At 55.3% G+C, this 25,264-nt stretch overlaps 2 protein-coding genes across 3 annotated transcripts; one reads left to right on the top strand and one right to left on the bottom strand.

Moving 5' to 3' along the window:
• Positions 1 to 29: 29 nt before the first annotated feature.
• On the bottom strand, positions 30 to 4,256 carry PRAP1 (proline rich acidic protein 1). Its single transcript, XM_036829520.1, has 5 exons — positions 4,140 to 4,256; positions 1,780 to 1,846; positions 1,061 to 1,110; positions 407 to 510; positions 30 to 298 (listed from the first exon to the last, which is right to left on the bottom strand). The coding sequence occupies exons 1-5, from the start codon at positions 4,145 to 4,147 to the stop codon at positions 75 to 77; spliced, it is 453 nt and encodes a 150-aa protein (XP_036685415.1). The 5' UTR covers positions 4,148 to 4,256; the 3' UTR covers positions 30 to 74.
• A 10,183-nt stretch (positions 4,257 to 14,439) lies between these two features.
• Positions 14,440 to 23,655, top strand: CALY (calcyon neuron specific vesicular protein). Of its 2 annotated transcripts, XM_036828888.1 has the most exons (7): positions 14,440 to 14,647; positions 18,855 to 18,956; positions 19,663 to 19,805; positions 20,737 to 20,853; positions 21,490 to 21,603; positions 22,626 to 22,991; positions 23,342 to 23,655. In XM_036828888.1, exons 3-6 carry the CDS (start codon positions 19,683 to 19,685, stop codon positions 22,956 to 22,958), a joined length of 687 nt encoding a protein of 228 aa, XP_036684783.1. In that variant the 5' UTR covers positions 14,440 to 14,647; positions 18,855 to 18,956; positions 19,663 to 19,682; the 3' UTR covers positions 22,959 to 22,991; positions 23,342 to 23,655. The 2 variants fall into 2 exon arrangements, with proteins under 2 accessions (XP_036684783.1, XP_036684782.1); XM_036828887.1 differs by lacking the exon at positions 18,855 to 18,956 and having other exon boundaries at positions 14,442 to 14,647.
• The last annotated feature ends 1,609 nt before the right edge of the window (positions 23,656 to 25,264 follow it).

The raw sequence follows: 25,264 nt of genomic DNA on the forward strand, positions 1-25,264 counted from the left end.
CCCACAATCACTGTTCCTGAAGACACATGTGGCCTCCGCCTCTTTGCAGGGTTTATTTTTTCCAGTTGGGGGGGTCAAGGCTCCCAGGAGTCTTCCTTGGGGTGGTAGATGTGGTCTCGGTCCTCCTCTGGCCCTTGAAGCACTTGCCGAGGTGGCAGCACCTGAGCCCAGGGCCTTGCCTCCCCCTGGGCCTCCTCGGGCCAGTTGTGGTACAGGCTGTCATGGTCAGGCTCAGGGCCCCACCGGGGGCTTGGGACACGGCCCAGGGTGTCCTTGGTCTCTGCCAGGGCCTCGGCACCTAGGGACAGACAGAGGGAAGTGTGGCCTCAGTTTCCCTCCCGAGGCTTCATTCGTCCACGTCAGCCCCTTGTGAGCCCCCTCCCCAGGGGGCAGCGCCTGCCCTGACCTGGCCGCTTCTCCCCGGTGGTGGCCAAGAGCTTTGGCGCCATGAACAGCCCCATGAGCTGTCTGTCCTTCTCCGGAGGCTCCACCGCTCGGGCGCCCCAGGCCCTGTGGGCAAGAGCGTCTGGGTCAGGTCACCGTGCGCAGCGGGAGACCCCAGGACAGCACCCCTGCCCCACCCCCAACCCAGACCCGCGCGCCAGGCGTCCCCACGACGCCCCTCATGTGCGTGGGGCCCGGGAAGGTCCCCGAGGGTGAGGCCTTGAGAAGGCTCCGTGGGCTTGGCCGGGGCCCCTCCTGTGCAGAGGTCAGCGGAGCCCAGTCTGCAAGCGATGCCGCGTCCTCCCGCCTGGCCGGCCGTCTCACGTGGGTGCGGGAAGGGGGCACGGCTGGCTCAGTCTGCTGCCTCGGCCACCCCGGGCGGGAGCCACCCTGGAGGCTACAGGGGAGCAGGGGAGCTGGGCGGGGCAGGAGGGGGGGACTGGATCCTCCAGGCCCTGCGCTCTGCTCGGTCGCTCACGGATCTCAGGGGCTCCCGTGCCTCCCCTCCCCAAAGCTGCTGGACAGGACCCCCTCCATCCATGAAGGCCCCCAGCTCAGGGAAGGCCCAAAGGGGGCACAGCGGGGGAAGGCGCGAGAGGCTGCCAGGGGCACTCACTCCTCTGTGCCCTGCTCAGCCCCGACTTTGCCTTTGGTCTGGACGAGGACCTGGGAGAGAGAGGTCGCAGGTGAGGCTCAGTGCGGTCCTCCAAGGGTCCTCCTCTGGGGACTGGCTGGAGGCCGTGTGGTTTCTGGGGAGACTTGGGGACAGCATGGGGTCTATACTTGCACCACCTGTCCCCTGGTGGCCTGAGGAAGGGGTCCAGCTCCTCTGCCCGTACTTCCTTGCGGGGCCAGTGGGGACAGGGGAGCAAATGAAACGGGTGACCCAGCCCAGTGACCAGTGCCCGGCAGCTGTGGGACAGCTGTGCCGGTCTTCCTGTGTCTCCCCCTTCACCTGGCACTCCCGGGGAGTAGGGCTGAGTGGCCTGGACCCAGGGCTGGTGAAGAACACGGCCCCAGCACGGTCCTGGCCCCTGGGCAGCCCGGCACATGGAGGTGCCCTGGGCTTCGCAGCACAGGTGAGTGTCATCAGGCCCCCTCCTCCACCTGGCTCACCTGGGGTCGTCGAGACCTGTCCATCAGACCCCGCAGAGGGGCCGCTCCCCTCCTCCTGAGGGTCCCCCAGTGCCCACGGGCCTGCCCGGTGCGCAGGACCTGCAGTCCGATGGGTGCCACGCCTTCCCTGCCCTAGGCCGGCCGGTGCCTTTCTCCACCCGCTGCTGGTGGGGCTGAGGGCGGAAGCCGAGGGGTGGCTGGGCGAGGAGCCGCACATACCTGGGGGCTCCATGCTGAGCCCGCCTCCAGCAGAAACGCAGCCCCCAGGCTGGTGATCAGGAGGAGCCTGGGGGACCAGGGGGGAGAGTGAGAGAGGGCGAGGCTCCGCCTCTGCCCCGCGACCTCCAGACATGACGCCTGGCGTGGCCGGCGATGGTCCAGCCAGGGCGGCCAAGGGCCGGGTGGTGATCAGGTCCACAGGTGGTTTGCTGTCCCCCACGTCGCAGAGCAGGCCACGCAGGCACAGAGATGGGGCCTCCACAGGCCCACACCTGCTCCCAGGCCCTCGGACCCCACCCTGCAGGCCCGGGTTACCGCGTGGATCTGGTGGTCCCAGCGTTGCCTCTGGCTCCGCGGCCTGTGCCGGCCGCACCGTCGGGGCCTGGCGCAGTGGAGCTGTGGTACTGATGGGGCACGGGCTTGGGGCTCAGCTGGCAGGCACTCAAGCCCGCAGCACCCCTGAGGCTGTGCCCGTGGCTCCTCAGAGGCAGGTGGCACTCCGCTCTGTCCCAGAGCCGTGGGTGGACGCCGGGGCCGTTACCTGGGCGGGAAGCCCAGGAGGGGCGGGAAAGATGGGGTGCTCCGCCTGGGCACGTCCAGCCTGACCTCAGGGAGGTCGAGGACCCAGCCCAAGCAGGGGGTCCGAGGAGCAATGGCCGAAGGCAGGAGATGTGGAGGGATACACAGGACAGAAGGTGACCAAGGGACTCAGCAGTGAGGAGGCCTCACCCAAGACAAGCCGGGTCGGGAGAGCAGAGGACGGCCGGGGCTGACTGCAGCGGGGACGCGTGGTGTGGGGTTAGGGTGCCCGCGTGTGCCTGTGCGTGTGCATTGCCGTGTGTGTGGTGTGGGTGTGCGTAGCGTGTGCGTGTGTGGTGTGCATGTGCCCGGTGTCTTTTGCGTTATTAAAATACAAGACAACAGGCCCCCAGCGGAGTTGCTGAGTTGAGCTTTCATCACCAAACTGAGACCTCAGTACAGGGTGGGGTGGGGTGGGTGGGCCCAGGCCCTCCACTCCCCTCCCCTCCCCTCCCCTCCCCTCCCCTCCCCGGGATGGAATCCTGAGCCAGACAATCCGGAACCGCCAGGCGGCACTCGCGGCCCTGCCTTCCCCTGAAGGAAGGTGACCCGACCACAACCAGCGCCCCTCGCTTACAGGAACTTCCTTGTTCACCGCCCCGCCACCACCCGGCCTGTAGAAGTCTTTCACTCTGTACAGCTCCCTGGGGCTCCTTTCTATCTGCTAGATTGGATGCCGCCCGATTTGAATTGAGTTTTGCTTAAATAAACTCGGAATGTTTGACACGCCTCAGTGCATCTATCTCTGGGCAGCGGCAGCCCGTGGGCAGGAAGGTTTCTGCGCCGCAGCTGGGCGGGGCCGGGAGCACGTGGCTGGGGGGAGGGGGAGGGGCGGCCCATCAAGGCTTTCTGCCTGATGCCCCGATTCCAGCCCCACAAAGACCTTCGCTCCTCTGGGTTACTCAGCACTTTGGGGTGGAGGTTCCCCTGCACTCCAAGGGGGCAAAGGGCGGGGGCCTGCCCTGGACTGCAGGGCACCGGCCCAGTCTGGTCAGCTACCCTGCCTCTCCTGGGCACCGACCCTAGACAGAGGCTCTGGACACCAAGAGGTCCCCACGTCACTGATCAACCCGCCTCTGGTCCACGCTGGGGTCCCTAGGAGAACCCCCCAGGACAGGAGGGCCGGGGAGAGCTCTGGCTTAGAGGGGGAGGGGCCCCCCACCCCTGCCACAGGTGGAGGGGGAGGAGGGAGACCCCCTCAGGGGAAATGGCCTCTGACCTCAGGGTCCTGGAGGAGCCCCAGTGCTTCCCCGGGCCTCACACCCCAGCTCCCGGGGTGACGACCCCTTGGGCTCCAGCTGCCCCGCCCATATCGCCCCCCCAGCCTCCAGCCCCGTCTCAGCGTCTTGACCCCCACTTTCATTTCGTCAGTCACAGACCTGCCTTCTTTGGCCCTGGTGGCTCCCACCCGCTTCCAGGGGCTCCCGGGTGACTCTCCACAGGGTCAAGGGACCCCAAGGGACAGTGCTGTCTCTCAGGAGCCACAGGGGTGGCCTTTGGAGGGGGAGCCCAGGGGCCACAATCATTCTGGAGGACGCGGGAGGGAGAGCTGTGTCCCCAAGCCGCTAACACCCGGGAGGAGACGGCGCTCCTGGGGACCAGCCCGACACTGGTTTGCAGACAGAGCCCCGACCCCCACCTGAAACCGGGCTGGGCTGGGGACCCAGGTGCCCCAGGGGCTGGCCCCTGTGTCCAGGGCTCCTGGACCCAAGTGACCACACAGCAAAGCTGTGAGTGGGGTGTTTGGGTGGGGACCCGGGTTTGCAGGCGCTGGGCATTACCTCCTCATGCTGGGGTCCCCTCCTCAGTGTAGACGGCGCTCTGGGGGACCTGCAGCTGCAGACCCAGCTCGCCAGCGGCCCAGAGATCCAGACGTCTGGTCCTCCTCCTCCCCGCCCTCTCTCGAGGTTTTATGGCCCCCGTGTGGGCGTGTCTGGACAGAGGTCGGGGCCAGGGATCCTGCCTGGGCTGCCGAGGGGACTGAGTGCAGCGGGCCGGCCCCCACGCCACCTGTCTGTCACATGCATGACCCTCCCCAGGACCTGACTTCTGCCAGCTCCAGCCACCTGACGCAGCCCTACCTGCCCCCACCTCTCCACACGCTGGAACTCGCACAGCCTCCGCCCCACCCAGGCCCTGGGCTCTGTCACCCGGGGGCATGGGACCCAAAGCGGGGCTGACTGCTTGGATGGAAGCCGGAGGGCGACCCAGCCCACCCTTCCCGCTGGGTCCTCAGCCGCAGCTGCTGGACTCCTCCGAAATATCACAGGTTCCCCAAACTTTTTAATGATCCAGTACCGAACCCAAGCAACATCTGACTCTCTATTCAATATTTTCATACGATTAGCATACATAATAGCTTTTACAGTAAAAACACCCCTCTACGTGTTACACCTCTGACTGCAGGGCGGGTGTAGGAAGCCCCGACACCGGGATCTACGGTTCCTGCAGCCGCAGCACTCAAACTCCCAAACCCCTTAAAGCCACAGAGCAGATCCAATCCTTACATCATCCTAATGAGGAATAATTATAACAGCTCAACCCACGTGCGCCAAACAGACGGAAAGTCACTCACCGCTGCTCCTCCAGGGGCCACACTGGCAGCGTAGCTGCTCTTACACGGACACCTTGATGTCGCAGGGGCTTAGAACTGCTCATGGCCTCACATCATCTATACTATTTTGCTTGGCACATTCAAATCACAAACGTATTCACAGCTGTACCATAATTTTAGCCCATGGCCTAAACATTTCTTCCACTAATGGCAATGTCGACTATTAGCAAGGCTTACAAACATAGCCCTGCCCCCAACAATCAGCTTAATTAGAGAATTATTTGTAGTAGTGACACCAAGTCCCCCTAAAACCGAGTTCCCTTACTGAGTTCATGATTCATCTCTCCACCCAAAACTTTATTCCCTTTCTTGTTCCCTCTGACCTCAATCCTGTGCTAACTGAACACTAATCAACAACAGTCAGGTGACTAAGATGGCTGCTGTTGATAACATCGCTAATGTACTAAAGTTGCCTTGTAGACATCATGGTTAATGTACAAACTCAGGTTGTTTCTCCAGGGCAAGATGAGCTCACAGACCACCCCCAGCCATGGACCGCCTGGCCTGAGAATGTAAACCAGAGACAGCCTGACTCCTGAAACTAGATTCAGAAATGTCACAGAAATGTCACAAAACGATGATGAATCCCAGCCTCTTTCTTTGTTCCCCATTTTAAAAAATCCCCTAACTCAAAGACCAAGTTGGTCGGAGGCTTATCTGAGCTGGTCTGAGTGGATCTGAGGCTTGTCTCTCATGCCCTTGTTTAAAGCCTGCAAATAAACCCTTTCTTTGCTGCAAACGCCTGCTGTCCAGAGTTGCTTTCTGCTCCGAGGGGACAAGCGCCCTTGCTCGGGTGCAGTAACGCCACCGTTCTCAGGATCCAGCATCACCATCAGCCTGATAGGGGTCAATACATTCACCACTGCCTCAGAGCGCATACCCCTCTCAAGTCAACTAGGCCTCGTAGTACTAACTACCGACAGCAGAAACCCTGCCTAGCACACCTCCATGCCTTCACACGTGCGTTCTTCAAAGCCACGCTCTGTATATGCTCCAAAGCTATTATTCACAGCCTACGGCAAACACGTATAGGCCCAGTTAAATTACATTTGCTCTCCTTCCTCGTTACACTTAAGTAAAACCCTATGTAATGTCCACGGGTAATCTCCATCATAACCAGAACACCAATAAGCAGTGACCAACCCGTAACAATCACCAGTCAAACACCGTAACTATACCACACAGCCGTTCCTGTAGCTTCCTCACTAAAAAGTCGGAATCTCCTGTAGCATAAATTATTCAATTCCCATCCCATTAAACTTAAACACAATCCCTGCTCCTCATCTTTTTAAGCAAAAGGATCACTACAAGCCCCATTATCAACCCCAAAAGAAATAGCCCTAAGACAGTTTTGTTAGACACACAAACCTCAGGCTACTGCTCCGTAGGCACAGCTGTTGTATAACCAAAAACTAACAACAGTCCCCCTAAATAAACTTAAAAACCATTAAGCTCAAAGATGACCCACCAAAACTTATTACAATACCACAACCAATTCAACCACTCACAATCAACCCAAGCCCACCATAAGTAAGTGAAGCTTTTGAAGGAAAACCTTCAAAACTAACTACCAAAATGTACTTAAAATAAATACAACGTATGTCATGATTATTCTTATGTGGAATGTAACCATGGCCAATGCCATGAAAATCATCGTCTTTCAACTATATAAACACTAATGACCGGGGCTTCTCTGGTGGCACAGTGGGTAAGAATCTGCCTGCCAGTGCAGGCGACATGGGTTCGAGCCCTGCTCCAGGAAGATCCCACATGCCACGGAGCAACTAAGCCCGTGCGCCACAACAACTGAGCCTGCGTGCTACAACTACGGAAGCCCGCGTGCCTAGAGCTTGTGCTCCGCAGCAAGAGAAGCCACCGCAATGAGAAGCCTGCACACCGCAATGAAGAGTAGCCCCCGCTCGCCACAACTAAAGCCCACGCACAGCAACAAAGACCCAATGAAGCCAAAAATAAATAAATAAATAAATTTATTTTTAAAACCCCACTAATGACCAACATTAGAAAAACCTACCCATTAATCAAAACTGTTAACGATTCATTTATTCATCTACCAGCTCCATCAAATATCTCATCATGATGAAATTTGGTTCCCTGCTTGCCATTTGTTTAATTTTACATATCTTAACAGGGTTATTCCTAGCAATACATTATCATGTATCATGTATCAATAACTGCCTTCTTGTCCATAGCCCATATCTACCAAGATGGAGACTATGGATGAATTATCCGATACTTAATGGAAATGGAGCTTCCATATTCTTTGTTTGCTTATTTACCCATGTTGGGAGAGGTCTGTATTATGGATCTTACACCTTCCTTGAAACATGAAACACTGGAATCATCCTGCTATTTAAAGTAATAGCCACAGCATTTACAGGTTACGTCTTATCATGAGGCTAAATACCTTTTTTTTTTTTTTTTAATAAATTTATTTATTTATTTATTTATTTTTGGCTGTGTTGGGTCTTCGTTGCTGTCACGGGCTTTCTCTAGTTGCGGTGAGTTACATTACATTACAAATCTCCTTCCAGCAATTCCTTACATTGGCACTAACCTAGTCAAATGCAGCTGAGGAGGATTCTCAGTGGATAAAGCCACCCTTTCCCCTGTTCTTCACCTTCCACTTTATCCTCCCATTCATTGATTACTGCAGCTTTAGTAGCTCTTCACCCATTACTCCTCATGAAACAGGCTCTAATAATCCAACAAGGATCTCATCTGATATGAACAAAATCCCGTTTCATCCACACTACACAATTAAAGATAGCTGGTATGCCTTGTTCCTATTTCTAATCTCACTAATGCTGGTACTAGTCTCATCTGAACTTCTAGGGGACCCAGACCATTATACTCCTCCTAACCCCCTCAACACAGCCCCCCACATTAAGCCAGAATGATACTCCTTATTTGCAAACACAATTGTATGATCCATTCACAACAAACAGGAAGCATACTGTCCTTCATCTTCTCAATCCTATTTTTATCAATTGTCCCAATACTTCATACAACAAAACAACGATGTATAACATTCCGACCCCTTAGCCAATGTTTATCTGAGTACTTGTAGGGCACCTACTGACACTAATATGAAACAGAGGACAACCCTTTGATCACCCATTTATTGTCACTGGACACATAGGATCTAGTCTGTATTTTTTTCTAATTCTGGTCCTTGTACCACTAACAAGTATCATTGAAAATAACGTCCTAAGAGGAAGGGTCTTTGTCGTTTATCTATTACCCTGGCAGAGAGAGATCAGTGCCACACACCACAAGGAAACAGTCCTCAGATTTAGTCCAGGAAATTGCTAAACAGCTAACCACTACCCTCAGGGGAAAATATCATAATCCATAGTTGTTTCAAAATATAATCTAAGACATCTAGTTTTTTTGGTTAATAGACTTTTTTTTTTTAATATTTATTTATCTATTTGTCTGTGTCAGGTCTTAGTTGCGGCACCTGGGATATTTGTTGCAGCACGTGGGATCTGCCGTTGTGGCGCGCGGGCTCTAGAGCGCCCGGACCTAGTTGCCCCGCGGCATGTGGGAACTTAGTTCTCCAATCAGGGATCAAACCCATGTCACCTGCCTTGGAAGGCAGATTCTTAACCACTGGGCCACCAGGGAAGTCCCCTGATAGACTTTATTTTTAAGCAATTTCAGGGTTAGAGAAAAATTAAGCAGAAAATCAGAGTTCCCATAATACCCTCTCCCATCCCCATTTCCCCTCCTATTAGCTGACATTGGTTAGTATATTTGTTACAAATGATGAGCCAATTAAAACATGTATTTTTCAACCAAAAATTACAAGACAGGCAAAGAAACAGGAAAAGTGTGACCAATATGCCAGAGAAAAGCAGGTAATAGAAACTGTTCTTAGTGGACCCAGGTATTGGACTTAGAGAACAAAAAATTAATGGAAGCCATGTGTAGAGTTAAAGGAAAATATGATGAAAGTGATTTAAATAAATAAATCTCAATAAACAACATTTTTAAAAGAATCAAATGGAAATTCTGGAATTGAAAAACAATAACTAAAATAAAAAATTTACTAGAGGGCTTAATAGAAGACATATTTAAGTATATACCTTTAAGTTAGATCAACGCTTAAAGACATAAATAGAAATTATCCAACCTGAAGGAAGAGAAAAAAAAGAAAAATGAAAAGCATCACAAGGACTTCCCTGGTGGCCCAGAGGCCTGTGAGACAACAACACACACATGCATACACACCACACACACACACCACACACGTGCACACACACAGGCACACACCATACACACACATACATGGAGTCCCAGAAGTAGAGGAAAGAGAGGGACAGAAAAAATATTTCAATAAATAATGGCAAAAACCATTCCAAATTTGATGAAAAGCATTTATCTACAGACCCCAATAAGCTCAATGAGCCCCAAATAGGATAAAAACAAAGATGTATCACAGTTAAACTTTATTTTTTTTAATTAATTTATTTTATTTATTTATTTTTGGCTGTGTTGGGTCTTCGTTGCTGCGTGCCGAGTTTCTCTAGTTGCGGCCAGTGGGGGCTACTCTTCGATGCTGTGCTCAAGCTTCTCATTGCGGTGGCTTCTCTTTGTTGCTGAGCACAGGCTCTAGGCGCGCGGGCTTCAGTAGTTGTGGCATGTGGGCTCAGTAGTTGTGGCTCGAGGGCTCTAGAGCATGGGCTCAGTAGTTGTGGCACATGGGCTAAGTTGCTCAGTGGCATGTGGGATCTTCCCAGACCAGGGCTCGAAACCGCGTCCCCTGCATTGGCAGGCGGATTCTTTTAAAATTTATTTATTTATTATTTATTTTTGCTGTGTTGGGTCTTCGTTTCTGTGCGAGGGCTTTCTCTAGTCGCGGCAAGCAGGGGCCACTCTTCATCGCGATGCGCGGGCCTCTCACTGTCGCGGCCTCTCTTGTTGCGGAGCACAGGCTCCAGATGCGCAGGCTCAGTAGTTGTGGCTCACGGACCTAGTTGCTCCGCGGCATGTGGGATCTTCCTAGACCAGGGCTCGAACCCGTGTCCCCTGCATTGGCAGGCAGATTCTCAACCACTGCGCCACCAGGGAAGCCCGCAGGCGGATTCTTAACCACTGTGCCACCAGGGAAGCCCACAGTTAAACTTTAAAACCCAAAGATAAAGAGGAAATCTTGAAAGTAGCAAGAGAAAAACTACTCCTTCTGCGCAGAGAACCAGCAACACGATTAAAGCTGACTTCTTATCAGAAACACCGTAGGCCTGCAGACAATGCTTGAGAAGGAATAACAGCAAAAATAACCGTTCACAACCTGTAGAGGAGGTGAGAGCACCTCCTGACTCCAAAGGTAGACAAAGACATTACAGGGGAAAGAAAGCTATATACAGACCAGCATTCCTCCTGAACATTGACACAAAAATCCTTAATAAAAAATACCAGCGAGGTCTTCCCTGGTGGCGCAGTGGTTGGGAGTCCGCCTGCCAATGCAGGGGACAAGGGTTCAAGCCCTGGTCTGGGAGGTTCCCGCGTGCCGCAGAGCCCCTGCGCCACAACTACTGAGCCTGCGCTCTGGAGCCCGCGGGCCACAGTTACGGGGGCCGCGTGCCTGGAGCCCGTGCTCCACAACAAGAAAAGCCACCGCAATGAGAAGCCCACGCACCGCAATGAAGAGTAGCCCCTGCTCGCTGCAACTAGAGAAAGCACGCACGCAGCAAGGAAGACCCAGCGCGGCCAAAAATAAATAAATAAATAAAATTTTAAAAACCATATTAAAAAGCTATTAATGAGATTAAAAAAATACCAGCGAAATCCAGCAACACATAAAAAAGAATTTATCCCAGGAATGCAATGTTGGTTTAATATTCAAAAAGATAATTAATGTACTATACTATATAGATAACATGAAAGACAAAGAAATGATCATTTTAATAGACACAAAAAGAATCTGCAATTCTTTTTCAGGAAGCCAATATGCATTGATGATTTAAAAAAAAAAACTTTCAAAAAAGTAGAAGTAGAAGGGAACTTTCTAAACCTGGTAAAAGGGCATGTACAGAAAAACCTACAGTGGTGATCATATTCAGTAGTGAAAGACCACCAACTCTCACCTTCAGATGGGGAGGAGACTTCACCGTCCACACTCACCCTGCTGTTCAACATTGTGCTGGAGAGTCCAGCCTGCACAACAAGGCAGGACAAAGAAAAAATCATGCTTGAATTGGAATGGAAAAATAGCTGTCTTTATTTACAGATGATAGGATCCCATACTTAGAGTTTAGTAAGATCTCAGGATATAAGATCAATATACAAAAATCAATTGTTTTTGTATACTAGAAATGAACAGTTTGAAATGAAATTAGGAAGAATTTTTCATTCATAGTAGTATTGAAAGTAATAAAATACTTAGGAATAAATTTAACAAAAGAAGCACAAGACTTGGGCTGAGGAATATCACAGATCTAAATAAATGGAGAGATATTCTTTCTTCACGTATTAGAAGACTCAAGTCTTCGTCAAGATGGTGATTCTCCCAGAATTAATCTATAGATTTGATGCAATTCCTATCAAATTTCTAGCAGAACTCTGTAGAAATAGGCAAGTTGATCCTAAAGTTTATATGAAAATGCGAAGGACTCAGAAGAGCTAAAATAATTTCTAAAAGGACAAAATTAGAAAAGATACACTACGCCACTTCAAAACTTGCTACAAAGCCCCAGTGGTAAAAGATATACTGTAGGCATAAGGATTGAGACACACATCAGTGAAACAGAATTAAGCGTCCAGAAATAAACCCACATATGTATGGACAACTGGTTTTTGACAAAGATGTCAAGACAACTTAACATGAAAAGATTAGTGATTTTAACAAAAGGTGCTGAAACAACTGGATATCCATATGCAAAAAATAATAATAACTTAGACCTATAACTTACATCGTACACACAAGCTACCTCAAAATGCATCATAGGCTTAAACGTAAAAGTTAAAATTACAAAACCACTGGAAGAAAAAATGAGAAAATATTCATGGCCTTGGGTCAGTTCTTAACACAACACCAAAAGCACGACACATAAAAGAGAAAATTGATTCCTTGGACTTCATCAAAACTACAGCCTTTTGCACTTCAAAAGAGACTATCAAGAAAGTGAAAAGACAAGTCACAGACTGGGGGAGACCATTTGCAAATCTTCTACCTGCTGAAGGACTTGTATCCAGAATATATGAAGAGTTTTAACAACTCAGTAACAACAAGACAAACAACCCAACTGAAAGATGTTCAGAACGTTTAAACAAACATTTCACCAAAGATATACAGGTGGCTAAGAAACCCACAAAGAGATGTATAGTTAAGGATGGAATAAAATGTATGTCTTTAAGACAAGACAAGAAAATTTAAGCAGACCATACTCCCTGCCCTGGGCCCTCCTCAAGAGCAAGAATGTCTGCCTCACCAAAAAGATCTTTTTTTTTTTCCTCCTTCCTTCTTTTCCTAGTTCTGCTAGGGTCGTGGTGACCTGCACTCGATTCATACATGTAGAGCTGGAGTGTGTATTTTTGGTGAACTTTATATAAAATGTCAGGGTCATTTTGATGAATAATCCTTTGTCTTGAAAATGTATAGAGCTGTGCCTTCAACTTCTAGCAAGCTGAACAGTCCTCAGAGTTTTCTGAGTTATAATCCTCAGGTTGCCTTGAATAAAATTCTCTATTTCTTCTTTAGATGGACTTCTGATTAATTTTTGTTGACATTAGCGTCATTAGTTATTAGGGATGCAGATTCAAACCACAGTGAGATAGCACTCATCCTACTAGTGGGTATGAGGTCAGCGTTATGAGCAGAATTGTTTCCTCCCAAAATTCATACGTAGAAGCCCAAACCCTCAGGACCTCAGCATGTGACAGTATGTGGAAATATGGTCTTTAAAGAGATAATTAAGTTAAAATGAAGTCATATGGGTGGCCTTAATCCATTCTGACTAGTGTCCTTATAAGAAAAGGAGATTAGGGACTTTCCTGGTGGCGCAGTGGTTAAGAATCCGCCTGCCAATGCAGGGGACATGGGTTCGAGCCCTCGTCGGGGAAGATCCCACATGCTGCAGAGCAGCTAACCCTGTGCTCCACAACTACTGAGCCTGTGCTCTAGAGCCCACGAGTCACAACTACTGAAGCCCACGTGCCTAGAGCCCGTGCTCCGCAGCGAAGAGTAGCCCCCGCTTGCCACAACTAGAGAAAGCCCGCACGCAGCAACAAAGACCCAACACAGCCAATAATGAATTATTTATTTATTTAATTATTTTTAAAAAGCTTAAAAAAAAAAAGGAAAAGGAGATTAGGACACAGATACACACAGAGGAAAGGCCATCTGAAGACACAGGGAGAAGCCGGCCTCTATAAGGCAAGGAGAGGGGCCCAGAGGAAACCAACCCTGCCGACACCTTGATGTCTGACTTCCAACCTCCAGAATCACAAGGAAATAATTCCTGTTGTTTAAGCCACCCGGTCTGTGGTACTTAGTTATGGCAGCCCTAGCGAGCGAATACAGACGGCTGCAGTAAAAAGGAGAGACGGTAACACGCGTCCAGGGCGAGGGCAGGCGGGGGTGAAGCCAAGCCCCTCTGCACCGCTGGTGGGAATGTGAAATGCTGCAGCCACTTTGGAAAAAAGTTAAGACATTTTCTTTAAAAACTACGTGTAAACTACCATACGACCCAGCAATTCCACTCCTAGGTACCTGCCCAAGAGAAATGAAAGCCCTGTGTCCACACAAACACTAGTCCAAGAACGTTGGCAGCAACGCTGTCAACAGTAGACACACCTGGGACAAACAGTCCAGAGCCTGGCGACTGAATAGATCAAACGGGACACATCCGCACCACGGGGCACTAGTCAACAGCAAAAAGGCGTGACACAGCCGCGCCATCGCTCCTCTGCCAGCTGTGAGCCCAGGTGTGGAGCCCCGACCCTGCTGGGCTGAGCCCTGGGGTCCTGAGACCACGGCCCCCGCTCACCTGCTCGCTCGGACCACGCGACTGGGCGGCGGCTGCTCTATGCCCGGCGCTGTGCAGGCCCTGGGCCACAGCGGCTACCGGGAGCCACGGGCTTGTCCTCGGAAAGCGGACAGTCGGGGCTTTGGACGCAGAGACGCGAGGAGGAGGCCCTCTGGGCGGGTGGGGGCCCAACCCAGCTGTGCCTGAACCAAGCGGTCCAAAGGGGGAAAGAGGGCAAGTCTGCGCGCCCGACAAGGTGGTGCCTGGGAGCCTGGACATCCCTGGGGGAGGATGCTGGCCAGGGTGTCCGTCCCCTCCCCCGCTCCCCCCCGCCTGCAGTGCGGTGGTGTGAGTGTGTGAGGTGTATGTATATGTGTGTGCAGCGTGTGAATGGTGTGTGTGTGAGATGTGTGCCGTGGGTGGATGTGGTGTGCGTGTCTAAGCCAGTGACAGGTGGAGGGGGGGCAGCGCAGCTCCTACGGGCACGCGTGGGAGGGGGGCAGCGGCGGCAGACGCAGTGCTCCCCTCCTCCAGCCTGCATCTCCCTGGCAACAAGGGCAGCCTCGGTCTGGGGCTCGGCCCCTCCCCCGCCGCGCCCCAGCTGAGAAGCGTCTGGAACAGCATCCTTCCTCCGCATCCTTGTCCTGCGACCGCATCCTGCTGCAGCTGCCCGTTGGAGCCGCCTGTGAGCCATTTCCACATTTGTCCTTGCGGAGCGGGGCTGGGGGGAGGGTGTGCGCGTGCGTTGCGCGGGTGTGCGTGGTGGGTGTGCGGGGGTCGCAGGTATACTGGTGTGTGTGCACGGATGTGCGAGGGGCGTGTGCAGGGGTGGGAGAGTGGCGGGCGGGGGGAACTGCAGCTGACCCGTTGGTGGCCGGCAGGGCAGGGGTCCTCCCCGGGGGTCTCTGCTGACCCGAGCGCAGGAGGTTGTCCTCAGGCCCCCCCGAGGGGCGGCTCGGGTGGGGGCGGGACTGCTGGACATCAGCTCCCCCCGTCCCGTGGTGACTGCAGCCCCCTCCCCGCGAGCCAGCTCCACCTCTGCAGGTCTGAGAGAGCCAGTGGGAGCTGGGCGTCCCGAGGTGGGGAAGGGGTGCCAGTTCCAGGACTGGTTCAGCGCTACCTGAGGGAGTGGGGGAGGCAGAAGGGGCTTCCGACGGACCAGATCACGAAGCGCTGCAGGCAACGGCACGGTGGTGGCGGAGGGGAGTGAGGCTGCGTGGCAGGCGGGACGTGGCCAAGAAGCGGGGAGCGGGCATTTGTCCAGAACCGCCTGCCACGGGCTCTCGGTGCGGAGCCACAGGTGGCTGGTACTTGGGACGCTGAGGCGGGGGGCAGATCTGCGCCTCCCCCACCTGCCCCGCTCGCCTGGGCCTCTCAGGGCTGGGCTGGCGCCTGCAGTCCAGCTGCCCTTGAACCGGCAGTCAAACCCCCCATCGGCCTGCAGGGCAACGGGTGGGAGCGCACCTGGGTGGGCGTTGCGGCTGGGCCTGGAAGGGGCGGCGCGGGGGCGGGGGCCTCGCGGGGTTCGGCAAAGCGCGCAGGCCCCCCGCGCTCCGTTGTCACACGCACGCCCGATGCGCACAGGACGCTCGTGCCCGCCCGCACATGCAGGCGCCGGTGCGTACCTCCTAGTGACGCAGCATCGCAGGATGGCGTATGTGTGAAAGCGAGTCTGTGACGCGACCTGCAGCCGCGCTTCCTGAAGGCTTTCAGCTGAGGGTCCGTGCCCTCCCGTCCAGCCACGCATCGCAGCCTCAGCGCCGCCTCACTGCTCAACCTGTGCCCCCTCCCCAGGCCTCGTAGAGGAGACGTACACCGCCCCACACCCCAGCCCAGCAGCCTGCGGCGAGCGGGGAGCAGCTGATCCGCTGTCGAATGCACATTACAGCGCAGGGTGGAGGGAGGGGGCCGGCGGGAGGAGTAGGGAAGACCCCTCCCATTCCACGGAGCTATGTGTCTGTCGTGTGAATGAGCCAGCCTGCCTGCCCAGAGGGTCTGCATGACTCAGGCAGGGAAAGGAATTTTGCGGGGGGGGGGGGGTTGCCAGATGCAGCCGAGCCCCTACCCCAGCATTCCGCCTGGAGCAAGGCGCCTGGAGCCAGACGCAGAGGGTCCGTTGGGCCCCCAGGTCTTCTTTTCTTCAAGAAGACGTGTCATTGCCTGCCTGTCTCTGTTGCCATGGAAACCCAAGATGATGTAACGTGGACGTCATGCAGAGGCAGAGGAGTTGGAGCTTACGTTTGGCTTAAAGGGAACCCAGAGGCGGAGCTCGTATGGGTAGGGGCCTCCTGCGGGGGAGGAGGGGGAGACCTCGGCCTTCCGCCTTCCAGGGCGCGCGGCCACCAAGCTGAGATTGACCGGTTTGCGGGGGTGGGGGCTGCGCCCCCTCTGCCCCTCCCGGCTCCTGTCTGTAAACCGCAGGTTGGGTTTGAGAGTCGCGGGGCGTCTGCTGCGTGAAGGCCCCCAGGTCCCTGCCCCTGGATGGCACCCTCCCCAACCCCTCGCCAAGCTCCCCTCAAGGCCGGGGCGCTTGCTGTCCCCACCTCGCACAGCCCTCCCTTGCAGTCCCCGGTCGTTCCCCCCGCCCCCTCTGCGGCCCCCTCTCGGCGGCGGCTTTCATCTCTATTTTCTTCTTCGCACTGGATCGCCCGACCTTTTTTTATTTGTATGTTGATGGCTCCTTGCCCATCTCTGCCTCGTGGAGCGTGGGCGTCATATAAGCGCTGTACGAGCGGAGAATGACACATGACCCGCCCGTCTGGGGCAGGTGCCCAGGTACCCGGACGTCATCCACCGGCCCGAGCCCCGGCCAGGCCTCGACCCGCCTCAGGAAGAGCACACCGCCCCAGCCTGGGGTGGGTGGGGAGGGGGGACGCTTTGCCGGTCTGTACGGCCCGGGCAAGGCGCGCACATCCAGGGAAGGGCGCCGGCTCAAGACCCTAAGGGAACGCTCCTCCGCGGGCGCCTGGGGAGTGAGTCCACGATGGGGCGGCCCCTCTCCCAGCCTGGGCCGGGGGCTTCCTGCCCTCCCCACAGTGGCCGCCCCGAGCCTCCCTGCCCAGCGCCTCCCACACGTCCTGCAGGTCTGTCTGGCTCTGCCGCTGGCAGGGGCTCCCCCTCTGAGTTCCCACCTGGCCTGCCCGCACCGGAACCCACAGCAGGGCCTGGCTGCCGGGGTTTGAGTGAGGGCCTGGCAAGCACCGGCGGTTGTGGAGCTGATGCCCAGAAGGGAGCAACTAAGCCCATGTGCCGCAACTACTGAGCCCATGTGCCACAACTACTGAAGCCCGCGTGCCTAGAGCCTGTACTCCACAACAAGAGAAGCCACCGCAACGGGAAGCCCATGCACTGCAATGAGAATAGCCCCCGCTCGTTGCAACTAGAGAAAGCCCGCGTGCAGCAACAAAGACCCAATGCAGCCAAAAATAAATAAAATAAAATAAAATAAATAAATTTATTTTAAAAATACATAACTATTGATATATTTTTTAAAAATTCACACAAAAAATTCACCTCGGAATTTTGATTGGGATTTATTGATTTTATAGCTACACTTTGAAGGGAAATGACGTTTTTAAACATGGAAACTTCCAAAATCCATGACCATATCTTTCCGCATTTATTTAAGGAATTTAGGAGTTATTTGGTCTCAGTCAATAATGTCTTTTTTTAAAAAATATTTATTTATTTAGGCTGCACAGGGTCTTAGTTGTGGCATGCAGGCTTCTTAGTTGTGGCAGACATGCGGGATCTAGTTCCCTAACCAGGGATCAAACCTGGGCCCCCTGCATTGGGAGCATGGAGCCTTACCCATGGGACCACCAGGGAAGTCCCAGTCAATAATGTCTTGACAGAAGTTTTCTCTGTTTTTCCACAGGGAGGTCCTTCTAATCTCTTCTTAGACCTGCTCCTGAGCATTGGATATTTCTGATACTGTTTAAGTAGAATCTCTCAACAAATTATGTTTTAATTTTTTGTCACTGATACGTAGAAACAGGATTGATTCCTGAATACCTTAAACCCATCAACTCTGCTGAACTCACTTTCCAATCCGTATAATTTATATGCAGATTCTTTTAGATTTTCTACACACACAAGATGCTTTCTCTGTGAATAATGAGAGTCTTACCTAATCTCATCCAGGCTTTGTACCTCTTATTTCTTTTTCCTGCCCTATGACTTGGCTAGGACCTCTATAAATCACCATCATTTATAGAACTGATAATAAAGGGCCTTGTATCTCCCTCCTTTTTTTTTTTTTTTTTTTTGGCTGTGCCGCGCAGCTTGTGCGATCTTAGTTCCCAGACCAGGGATTGAACTGGGCCCTCGACAGTGAAAGCGTGAAGTCCTAACCACTGGACCACCAGGGAATTCCAATAGATTTTTTTAAATAGTAAACAAATGTTGAATCTTACCAGATACTTTTTCAGCTACTATTGAAATTGATCAGATCATTTTTCTTCTTTATTCTGTTCACATGGTGAAAATAATGATTGCTTTTCAGATGTGAAATTTCCAGAACACAGCCAGCCTTTTAATATCTTGCTGGATTCCACACGCTTGCACTTTATCTGGGGCCTTGGCACTGGTGCTGGTGGGCAGCATGGCCTGCGAGGTCTTCTGTCTCGTTGTCCTTGCCGAGTTCTGAGACAGAGGTCGTGCTGCCTTCACAAGCTGGGGTGTGCTCCCTTGTTCTTTCCTCTGGATGAGTTTTGTATGAAATTTGCATTATTTCCTCCTTAAGTGATTGGTAGAATCCAGGGGTGATTCTGCCTGGGCCTGGAGTTCTTTGTTGGAAGATTTTAACAACAGATTTAATTTCTTAGTGGACATGGGACCATTTCTTTCTCCTTTTGATTGACTGAGTATATTTTGTGGTTCTGTTTTTTCAGTTTCAAGTCATTTGCTGTGTTCCTTTTCTCTTATCGGTCAGCCTAGAAGTGAAACCATCTTGACCTCCCCCGGGAAGCTTTGCGCTCCTCCAAGCCATGCAGGTCCCTTCCCCTCCTCCCTGCCCCCCACTCCTGTTCTTGTCGGGGCGTCCAGCTCCCCAGATGGTCCCGTCCACGTACACCATTACTGCCATGCTCTGTGCAGTTCGCTCTTGGATTCGTTCACCAGCATCCTCTTTCTGTAGCTCTTTGTTACTTCCTGCATCTCCAGTAGAGTTGCCAGATAAAACGTAGGACACCCAGTTAAAGTTGAATTTCAGATAGACAATACTTTTTAGTATAAGTATGTCCCTGTATTGCATATTACATGGATATATCATAAAAAGCAAAAGCATCCGTTGCTAATCTGAAATTCAGATTTAACCTGGCGTACTGTACTTTTATTTGCTAAGTCTGGCCACCCTACTTTCCAGGCTTCTATCTGGGATTGTTTTCTGTTGGTTGCTGCCCTTAGAATGTCTCCTGGAGCAGGTGGGCCAGTGGAAGACTCTGCCAGGCAGTCACCAGTCAGAGGCACTATCGCCTGCACGGCTGTGGGGGCCAAAGGGAGTCCAGTGGGCAGGAAGGGACTAGAATCCTGTGGCTGGACTCACCCGGTTTGTCCTGGGGAGGTTGGCCTGGCCGCCCACGGCCCGACCCACCTCTGGCGTGAGGAGCATCGGGGCCAGCCTGGGGCCCTCTCACTCCAGAGCCAGCTGGTGTGGACATCTGTTCGGTGGCCAGTGACCCTGTGTCTGCCTCTGGACAGGACGAGGACTGCCATCCACCATGGTGAAGCTGAACTGCAGCTTCTCGGGGAAGACAGGCTCCGGGGACGCGGCTACCATGGACAGCGTCCCTCTCATCAGCCCCCTGGACGTCAGCCAGCTACAGCCTGCGTTCTCCGACCAGGTGAGGGGCCTGGGCCGCCGTGGAGGCCTGTCTCATCCTGCCCGGGAAACACATGGGCGTTAGCGAGGTGGCTTTAGGTGTGGCCTCCTCTAAGGGGCAGCTGAGCAAGCGGAGGAAGGGCCAGGCTGAGGCTGCTGTGTGACCCGGTCGGCTCCCCCCGCCACCCAGAACTGCCCTTTCCTCATCTGCAAACCAGGGTAAAACTGGCCACGGGTGGTGGTGAGGATTCACATGCTCTCACAGACAGTGCCCAGCTTGCCTGCTGTCCAGCAGGGGCTCAGCCGCAAAAACTACCCCCCTTCCTCTGCTGGGCGTGCTCTTTCTTGGACTGCGGCCTGAGATGAGGTCCTTGGGCAAGGGGTGGGTGGAGGGGGAGCTCTCAGGAGGAACCTGTAAGAAGCAGAGCTCAGCTCAGGCACAGCCCTGCCTGACCCCACCGGAGCTCTGGAGAGTGAATGGCACGGAGAGTTGTCCCAGCCTGAGGCCCCTGTCAGTCAGCCGTTGACGAGGGCAGGGGGCACTTCCCAGCATTGCTCCCATGAGTCGAGGGCAGTTCTCCAGCGATCTGTGTGGGCTTCGACCACGCCTGCTACCGTTCTGGACCTGGTTCCCAAATGGAAGGCTCAGTGGTGGGCTTCCTGGAGGAGGGGGCCAAGCTGTGGTGCCATCGAAGAGGAAGCTTCTGGCAGGGACAGCTAGTGTCCTCAGAGCTGAAGGCAACCAGCAGACATAGGGGCTCTTTCCATCATCTGGCCAGGCCCTGGGCTGCCATGGCCCTGGCCGACTTCCAGTGTCCCCTTCCCTTGGCGTCAGCTTGTAGCCACTAGAGCCCTGCCACTAGCACCCACACCACTGCGGGCAGCTGACCCCTGCCCCCTTTCCCTCCCAGCCCTCCTAGTTCAGGGTCCTCCTGCATTATTTCTTCCCACAGGTTGTCATTAAGACACAGACGGAATACCAGCTGTCCTCCGGGGACCAGCCGACAAAGTTCTCCGACCTGGAGGCCCAGAAGCTGGGCGGTGGCCACCCGGAGGATGCACGTGGCAGGGTAACCCAACCCTCCCCGCCAATTCCGTGGGGAGTCAGGGCAGGGGAGGTGGAGAGGCAGCTGCAAGCTGTGGAAACCCAGGCTCTGGGCTGGGTGGGCCGGGGGGCCCTCGGTCAGGGTCCTGCTCTCAGTAGAGCTGGACAGGGAATCACCCCATGAGAGGTAGGGGTCGGGCCTGGGCAGCACCGGGCTCCTGCCAGCCTCCCCGCTGCTGCGATAACATGGGGTGAGGGCAGCCGCCGCCCTCAGAGGCGCTCCTGGCAGGAGACACAGTGCCTGCTTGTGCCCTGCACCCTTTCCCAAGTGGGTCGTTTGTCTCTTCCTCAGTGACTGCAGGATTCCCATATACGATGGAGACTCATTTTTCCTGCTGTGTCTCTGGCAAATGTGTTTTCCCTTCCTCTTCTAGCTCTTCAGCTTACTAATGGCGGCTTTTTGATAACTTTTAGTGTACCATTTCTAAAGCCTTTCATTTCTCAGTAGTAACTCTGCCCCTTTCCCCTTTCCCCATCCTTTCTGAGAGGCCGGTGAGCCCTGGGCTGTGTGCACGATGGGCGCCGGCCCTGAGGTTCGCGGCCCAGGCCCTGCGCAGCCTCACCCCCCCACCTCTCCTCTCCGCACCTGCCCACCCCCCAGATGCCCACAGGGCGGATGATCGCCTTCACCATGGCGCTCATGGGCTGCCTCCTGATCATGTACAAGGCCATCTGGTACGACCAGTTCAGCTGCCCCGACGGCTTCCTGCTTCGGGTAAGGCCGGTGGATTGGGCACCGGGGCTGGGAAGGGCAGTCGCGCCCTGCAGGCAGAGTGCCAGGGAGGGTCCCGGGGGGTGTCCTGTGGAAGGACGGGGTGCCTCCCCTCCTCTCCCCCAAGCTACCCCCAGGAGGGTTGGTCCGGGGCGTTCCCAGCTCTGCAGGAACGTGACCCGCAACGGCCCTCAAGCCCCGTCACCTCCCAGGTGTATTCAAGTCCTATCTTTAGAAAAATTAAAAGAAAAGGTGTTTTAGCGAGAGGTTTTCTCTTCCTGTAATTTAAAAAGTAAAGCGTAAGGAAGGAGGTCCAGGTGAAGGGAAGTCTCCCTCACTTGCATGTGGCGTGTTTCTATGTCACAGGATGTTAAGGTTTTCTCTATGCTTGGGAAGTGTTTCCCATCCTTGTTTCTTTTCTCTCAGCTTTGCTTATGGTGACTTTTACCATTTTCAGTGTATTTTTTCAAGACTCTAAGTTTTCAGTAGATAAATCCTCCCCCTTTCCCCATGATTTCCGAGAGGGAAGCGCTCCCCCCACAGAGGCCACAAGCCCTCACTGTACTTCCAGGGGTGCACCGGGCTGCTACCGCCCCTCACTCACTGGGATCCCCTCGGGGGCCCGCGGGGTGGGGGCGGGCCGCGGGCCACTCGCTGAGCCCCCTCCCCTTCCCTCGGGAGGAGGCCACGGCCACCGGTGCGTTCCGAGAAGGGCTGGCTCTCTGGGGAGCCTCCAGTTCTGAATTGGAGGCCGACCCCTGATGGCTTGAAATTACGGCAGAAATCAGTGTATTTAGGGGCACTGTCTACAGTATGACCGAACTGCTCAAAAACAGAAGGGACGGGAAGGGACGGGAAGGCCCAGAGGTGACCGCCTGCCCGCGGGTGGCCCACGGACGCGGCTCCCGCATCGCAGCTGATGCCATTGAGAAAAAACGCACCCCGCTTTGCACACCCTTGCCCAGGGGCGCGGCCACCACACCTCTCCACCCCCCCTCCCGCCCCTGACCGGCCCCCTTCCGCAGCACAAGATCTGCACCCCGCTGACCCTGGAGATGTACTACACCGAGCTGGACCCCGAGCACCACCGCAGCCTCCTGGCGGCCATCGGGGCCTACCCAGTGGGCCGCAAGCACGGCACGGAGACCCCGTGGCTGTCCGCGAGCTACCACGCCTTCAAGGAGGCGCCCAAGGCGCACAAGGCGCCTGCCCGTGCGGCCATGGCGGCGGTCACCGAGCCCTCGCGGAAGCCCTCGGGGAAGCCCTCGGGGAAGCCCTCCGGGGAGGCCTCGGCGCCTGGCGAGAAGGAGGCGGCGCAGAAGGTGGAGGGGAGCGCGCCGCCCCCAGCCCCCCAGTGATGGCCTCCGGCCTCCGGGCCGCAGCCCGTCCGGGTAGGTGGGACCCTCCTCCCTATCCGCCCCCCCCATCCCGGGGGGGAGGGGCGCCGGCCCGGTCTGCCGGAGGCTTACTCAGGGCTGCTGTCCGCCCTGGCGACCCCTGTGACCGCGTGAGGGTCTCGGGAAGGCAGCAGGGACGACGGCGTGGGCAGGGCAGGATGGGGGATGGGGGGCGTGGGCAAGGCGCGGGGGTCGGGGACCGGAGTGTGGGCGGGGCGGGGTCGGGTGGACTGGAGGCGGGAGGGCGGAGTTCAGCCTCCGTTCTTCGCACGCAGGTGGGCGGGGTGGTCGTGCGCCCCCCCCAACTTGCCCGGCCTCACCCCTCCTCCTCTGTGTCTTCGCAGCGTCCCACGCCGGCACCTGTGACCGCCCTCGCCCCACGCTCCCCGCTCTGTGGTCGCCGTGGTCGCCGTGGTCGCGCCCCTGCTCCCAGGCCCCCTCGCTGACGCCCCCCGCCCCGTGAGCCTCTGGCTCTGTCGCTTTTCTCTGAGTAAAGATTCGCCTCCACCTGGATCTCGCGCTTCTCCTGATCATCCTCGGTTCTCCGGCCTTTTTCCTGACCCCCCAGCCCCATTCGGGCGAGGGCCCGAATTCTGTCCCCCGTTGCCCAGCGTTTCTCAAGCTTTAAAGCTCAATTTAAAAGCATTTATTAACCTAGTAACCTTTGTATATGTCTTCACTTATTCTTTAATTAATACGCCATTAATTTATACATTTAATACATTGAATCTCTCTAAACTTTTAAAGACATTTCCCAGAAGTGACAAACTTCATTAATTAGATTCCCTGTGGGTCTCATACCCCAGGAGCCCCCTGAGCATCTAACAGCGCGGACCGCACCCGCCTGACACCGCGAGGTCGGAGTTAGTCAGAGCTTAAACTGAAATTCTCTCGCCTCCTGGAACTAAAACCCAGGATTGCTGAGATGAAATTTAAGCCATTTCAAGTTAAAATGAGCTGCCTGTGCTACATCCTCTTAAGACTTTCCCGGGTTTTCAGCAGCAAACAGGAACTGACGCTGCTCGCACCACTTCTGGGCGAACCTGAGCCAAGAGGGGCAGCGAGAGCAGGGCTCCACCCTCCCCGCGCCGTCTGCGGCGTCCCGCGGCCCACCTCGCCGCACCAGGACAGGCTCCTGGGATGGACCCGGGCCAAGAGGGCCGTGGGTTCTGGCCAGTGTCAGGGTGTGGGCTGGGTAGCCTGCCCGGCCCCCGCAGTAGCCCTGGCCCCGCAGTGTGGCCCGCAGAGGTAGCAGCTGTCCTGGGTGTTGAACTGGGGTGGGGGCTCCTGGCTTGTGTTTTGAGTGGACTCCCGTCAGAACGGGCCTCCAGAACCCGCCTGGCTGTGGCTGTGTCCCCAGGTGGGACGTCCCGCCTCAGGGTTCCTGCCATTCACCTAGCAGCTGGGGATCGGAGGGCGGGGTCCTCGGCCAGAGAAGAGAGTCAGCCGCAGCCCTGCCACGGGGGCTGCACAGTCTCTTGGGGCCAGACCCCTGAAAACTCAGTTTCCTCATCTGTAAAATGGGGACCCAGGCAAGCTGGCGCCTGTGGGGTTGCTGGGACAGGGCCCCTCTCACGAATGTGGGTTCCCTCGCTCTGGAACAAGGCTCTCTGTGCCCCTGGGGTCACCCAGGCTCCGCTGGGCAGGGCCAACATCAACCCGCTCCCAGGGTACCTTCTGCAACCCGCCCCACCAAGGGCATCCTGCTGAGGGACCCCTCCCCCCACTGCTGCCACCCTCATGGCCAACCCCGTCACCTGCGTGGACCCCTTGCAGCAACACGCAGCTCCGCCATCTCCTTGGCCAAAGTGACTCTCAACTACCCTGGACCCCAAGACCTGTGGAGACGCTTCTCAGCGAGGCGGTTAGGACCTGCCCTCACACTCCGTCCCAGCTGGGCCTGGTGCCCCCCGGCCCCGCCCAGGTCTCCCCTCTAGGGAGGACCTCTGGGGAGAGCGCCTGGCTCATGGCCTCGACCCAGTGCTCAGGATGCGCGGAGCAGGTACAGGACAGCCCTCTGCTGTCAGGACCCCCACCCTGTCCCCTTGGGGGAGGATCCTGGCGAGGGCAGCTCCGGCCCATTCCCACCGTCCATGGTAAGAGGACTAGCTGTCCCAGCCAGGTGGAGGGTCAGTGGAGGGGCCTAGGAAGTCTTGGGGATGTCAGGAGGTCCTAAAAGGCCCTGGAGGGTCGTATGGGGCCCTGGGGACAGTCCATTCAGAGCTTCAGGTCACCTCTGCTGAATCCAGGCCTGAGCTGGGACGGGG

This window comes from Balaenoptera musculus, chromosome 16, assembly GCF_009873245.2.
Source record: "Balaenoptera musculus isolate JJ_BM4_2016_0621 chromosome 16, mBalMus1.pri.v3, whole genome shotgun sequence".
In the NCBI taxonomy this organism is placed as follows: domain Eukaryota; kingdom Metazoa; phylum Chordata; class Mammalia; order Artiodactyla; family Balaenopteridae; genus Balaenoptera; species Balaenoptera musculus.

Excerpts from the sequence above, each read along its gene's own strand:
- CALY (XM_036828888.1), top strand. The coding sequence starts at position 19,683 with ATGGTGAAGCTGAACTGCAGCTTCTCGGGGAAGACAGGCTCCGGGGAC. Across the intron at positions 19,806-20,736 it reads AGCCTGCGTTCTCCGACCAG|GTTGTCATTAAGACACAGAC; the intron begins GTGAGGGGCCTG and ends TTCTTCCCACAG. Across the intron at positions 20,854-21,489 it reads CGGAGGATGCACGTGGCAGG|ATGCCCACAGGGCGGATGAT; the intron begins GTAACCCAACCC and ends CCCACCCCCCAG.
- PRAP1 (XM_036829520.1), bottom strand. Across the intron at positions 1,111-1,779 it reads GCTCAGCATGGAGCCCCCAG|GTCCTCGTCCAGACCAAAGG; the intron begins GTATGTGCGGCT and ends TCTCTCTCCCAG. Across the intron at positions 299-406 it reads CACCGGGGAGAAGCGGCCAG|GTGCCGAGGCCCTGGCAGAG; the intron begins GTCAGGGCAGGC and ends GTCTGTCCCTAG.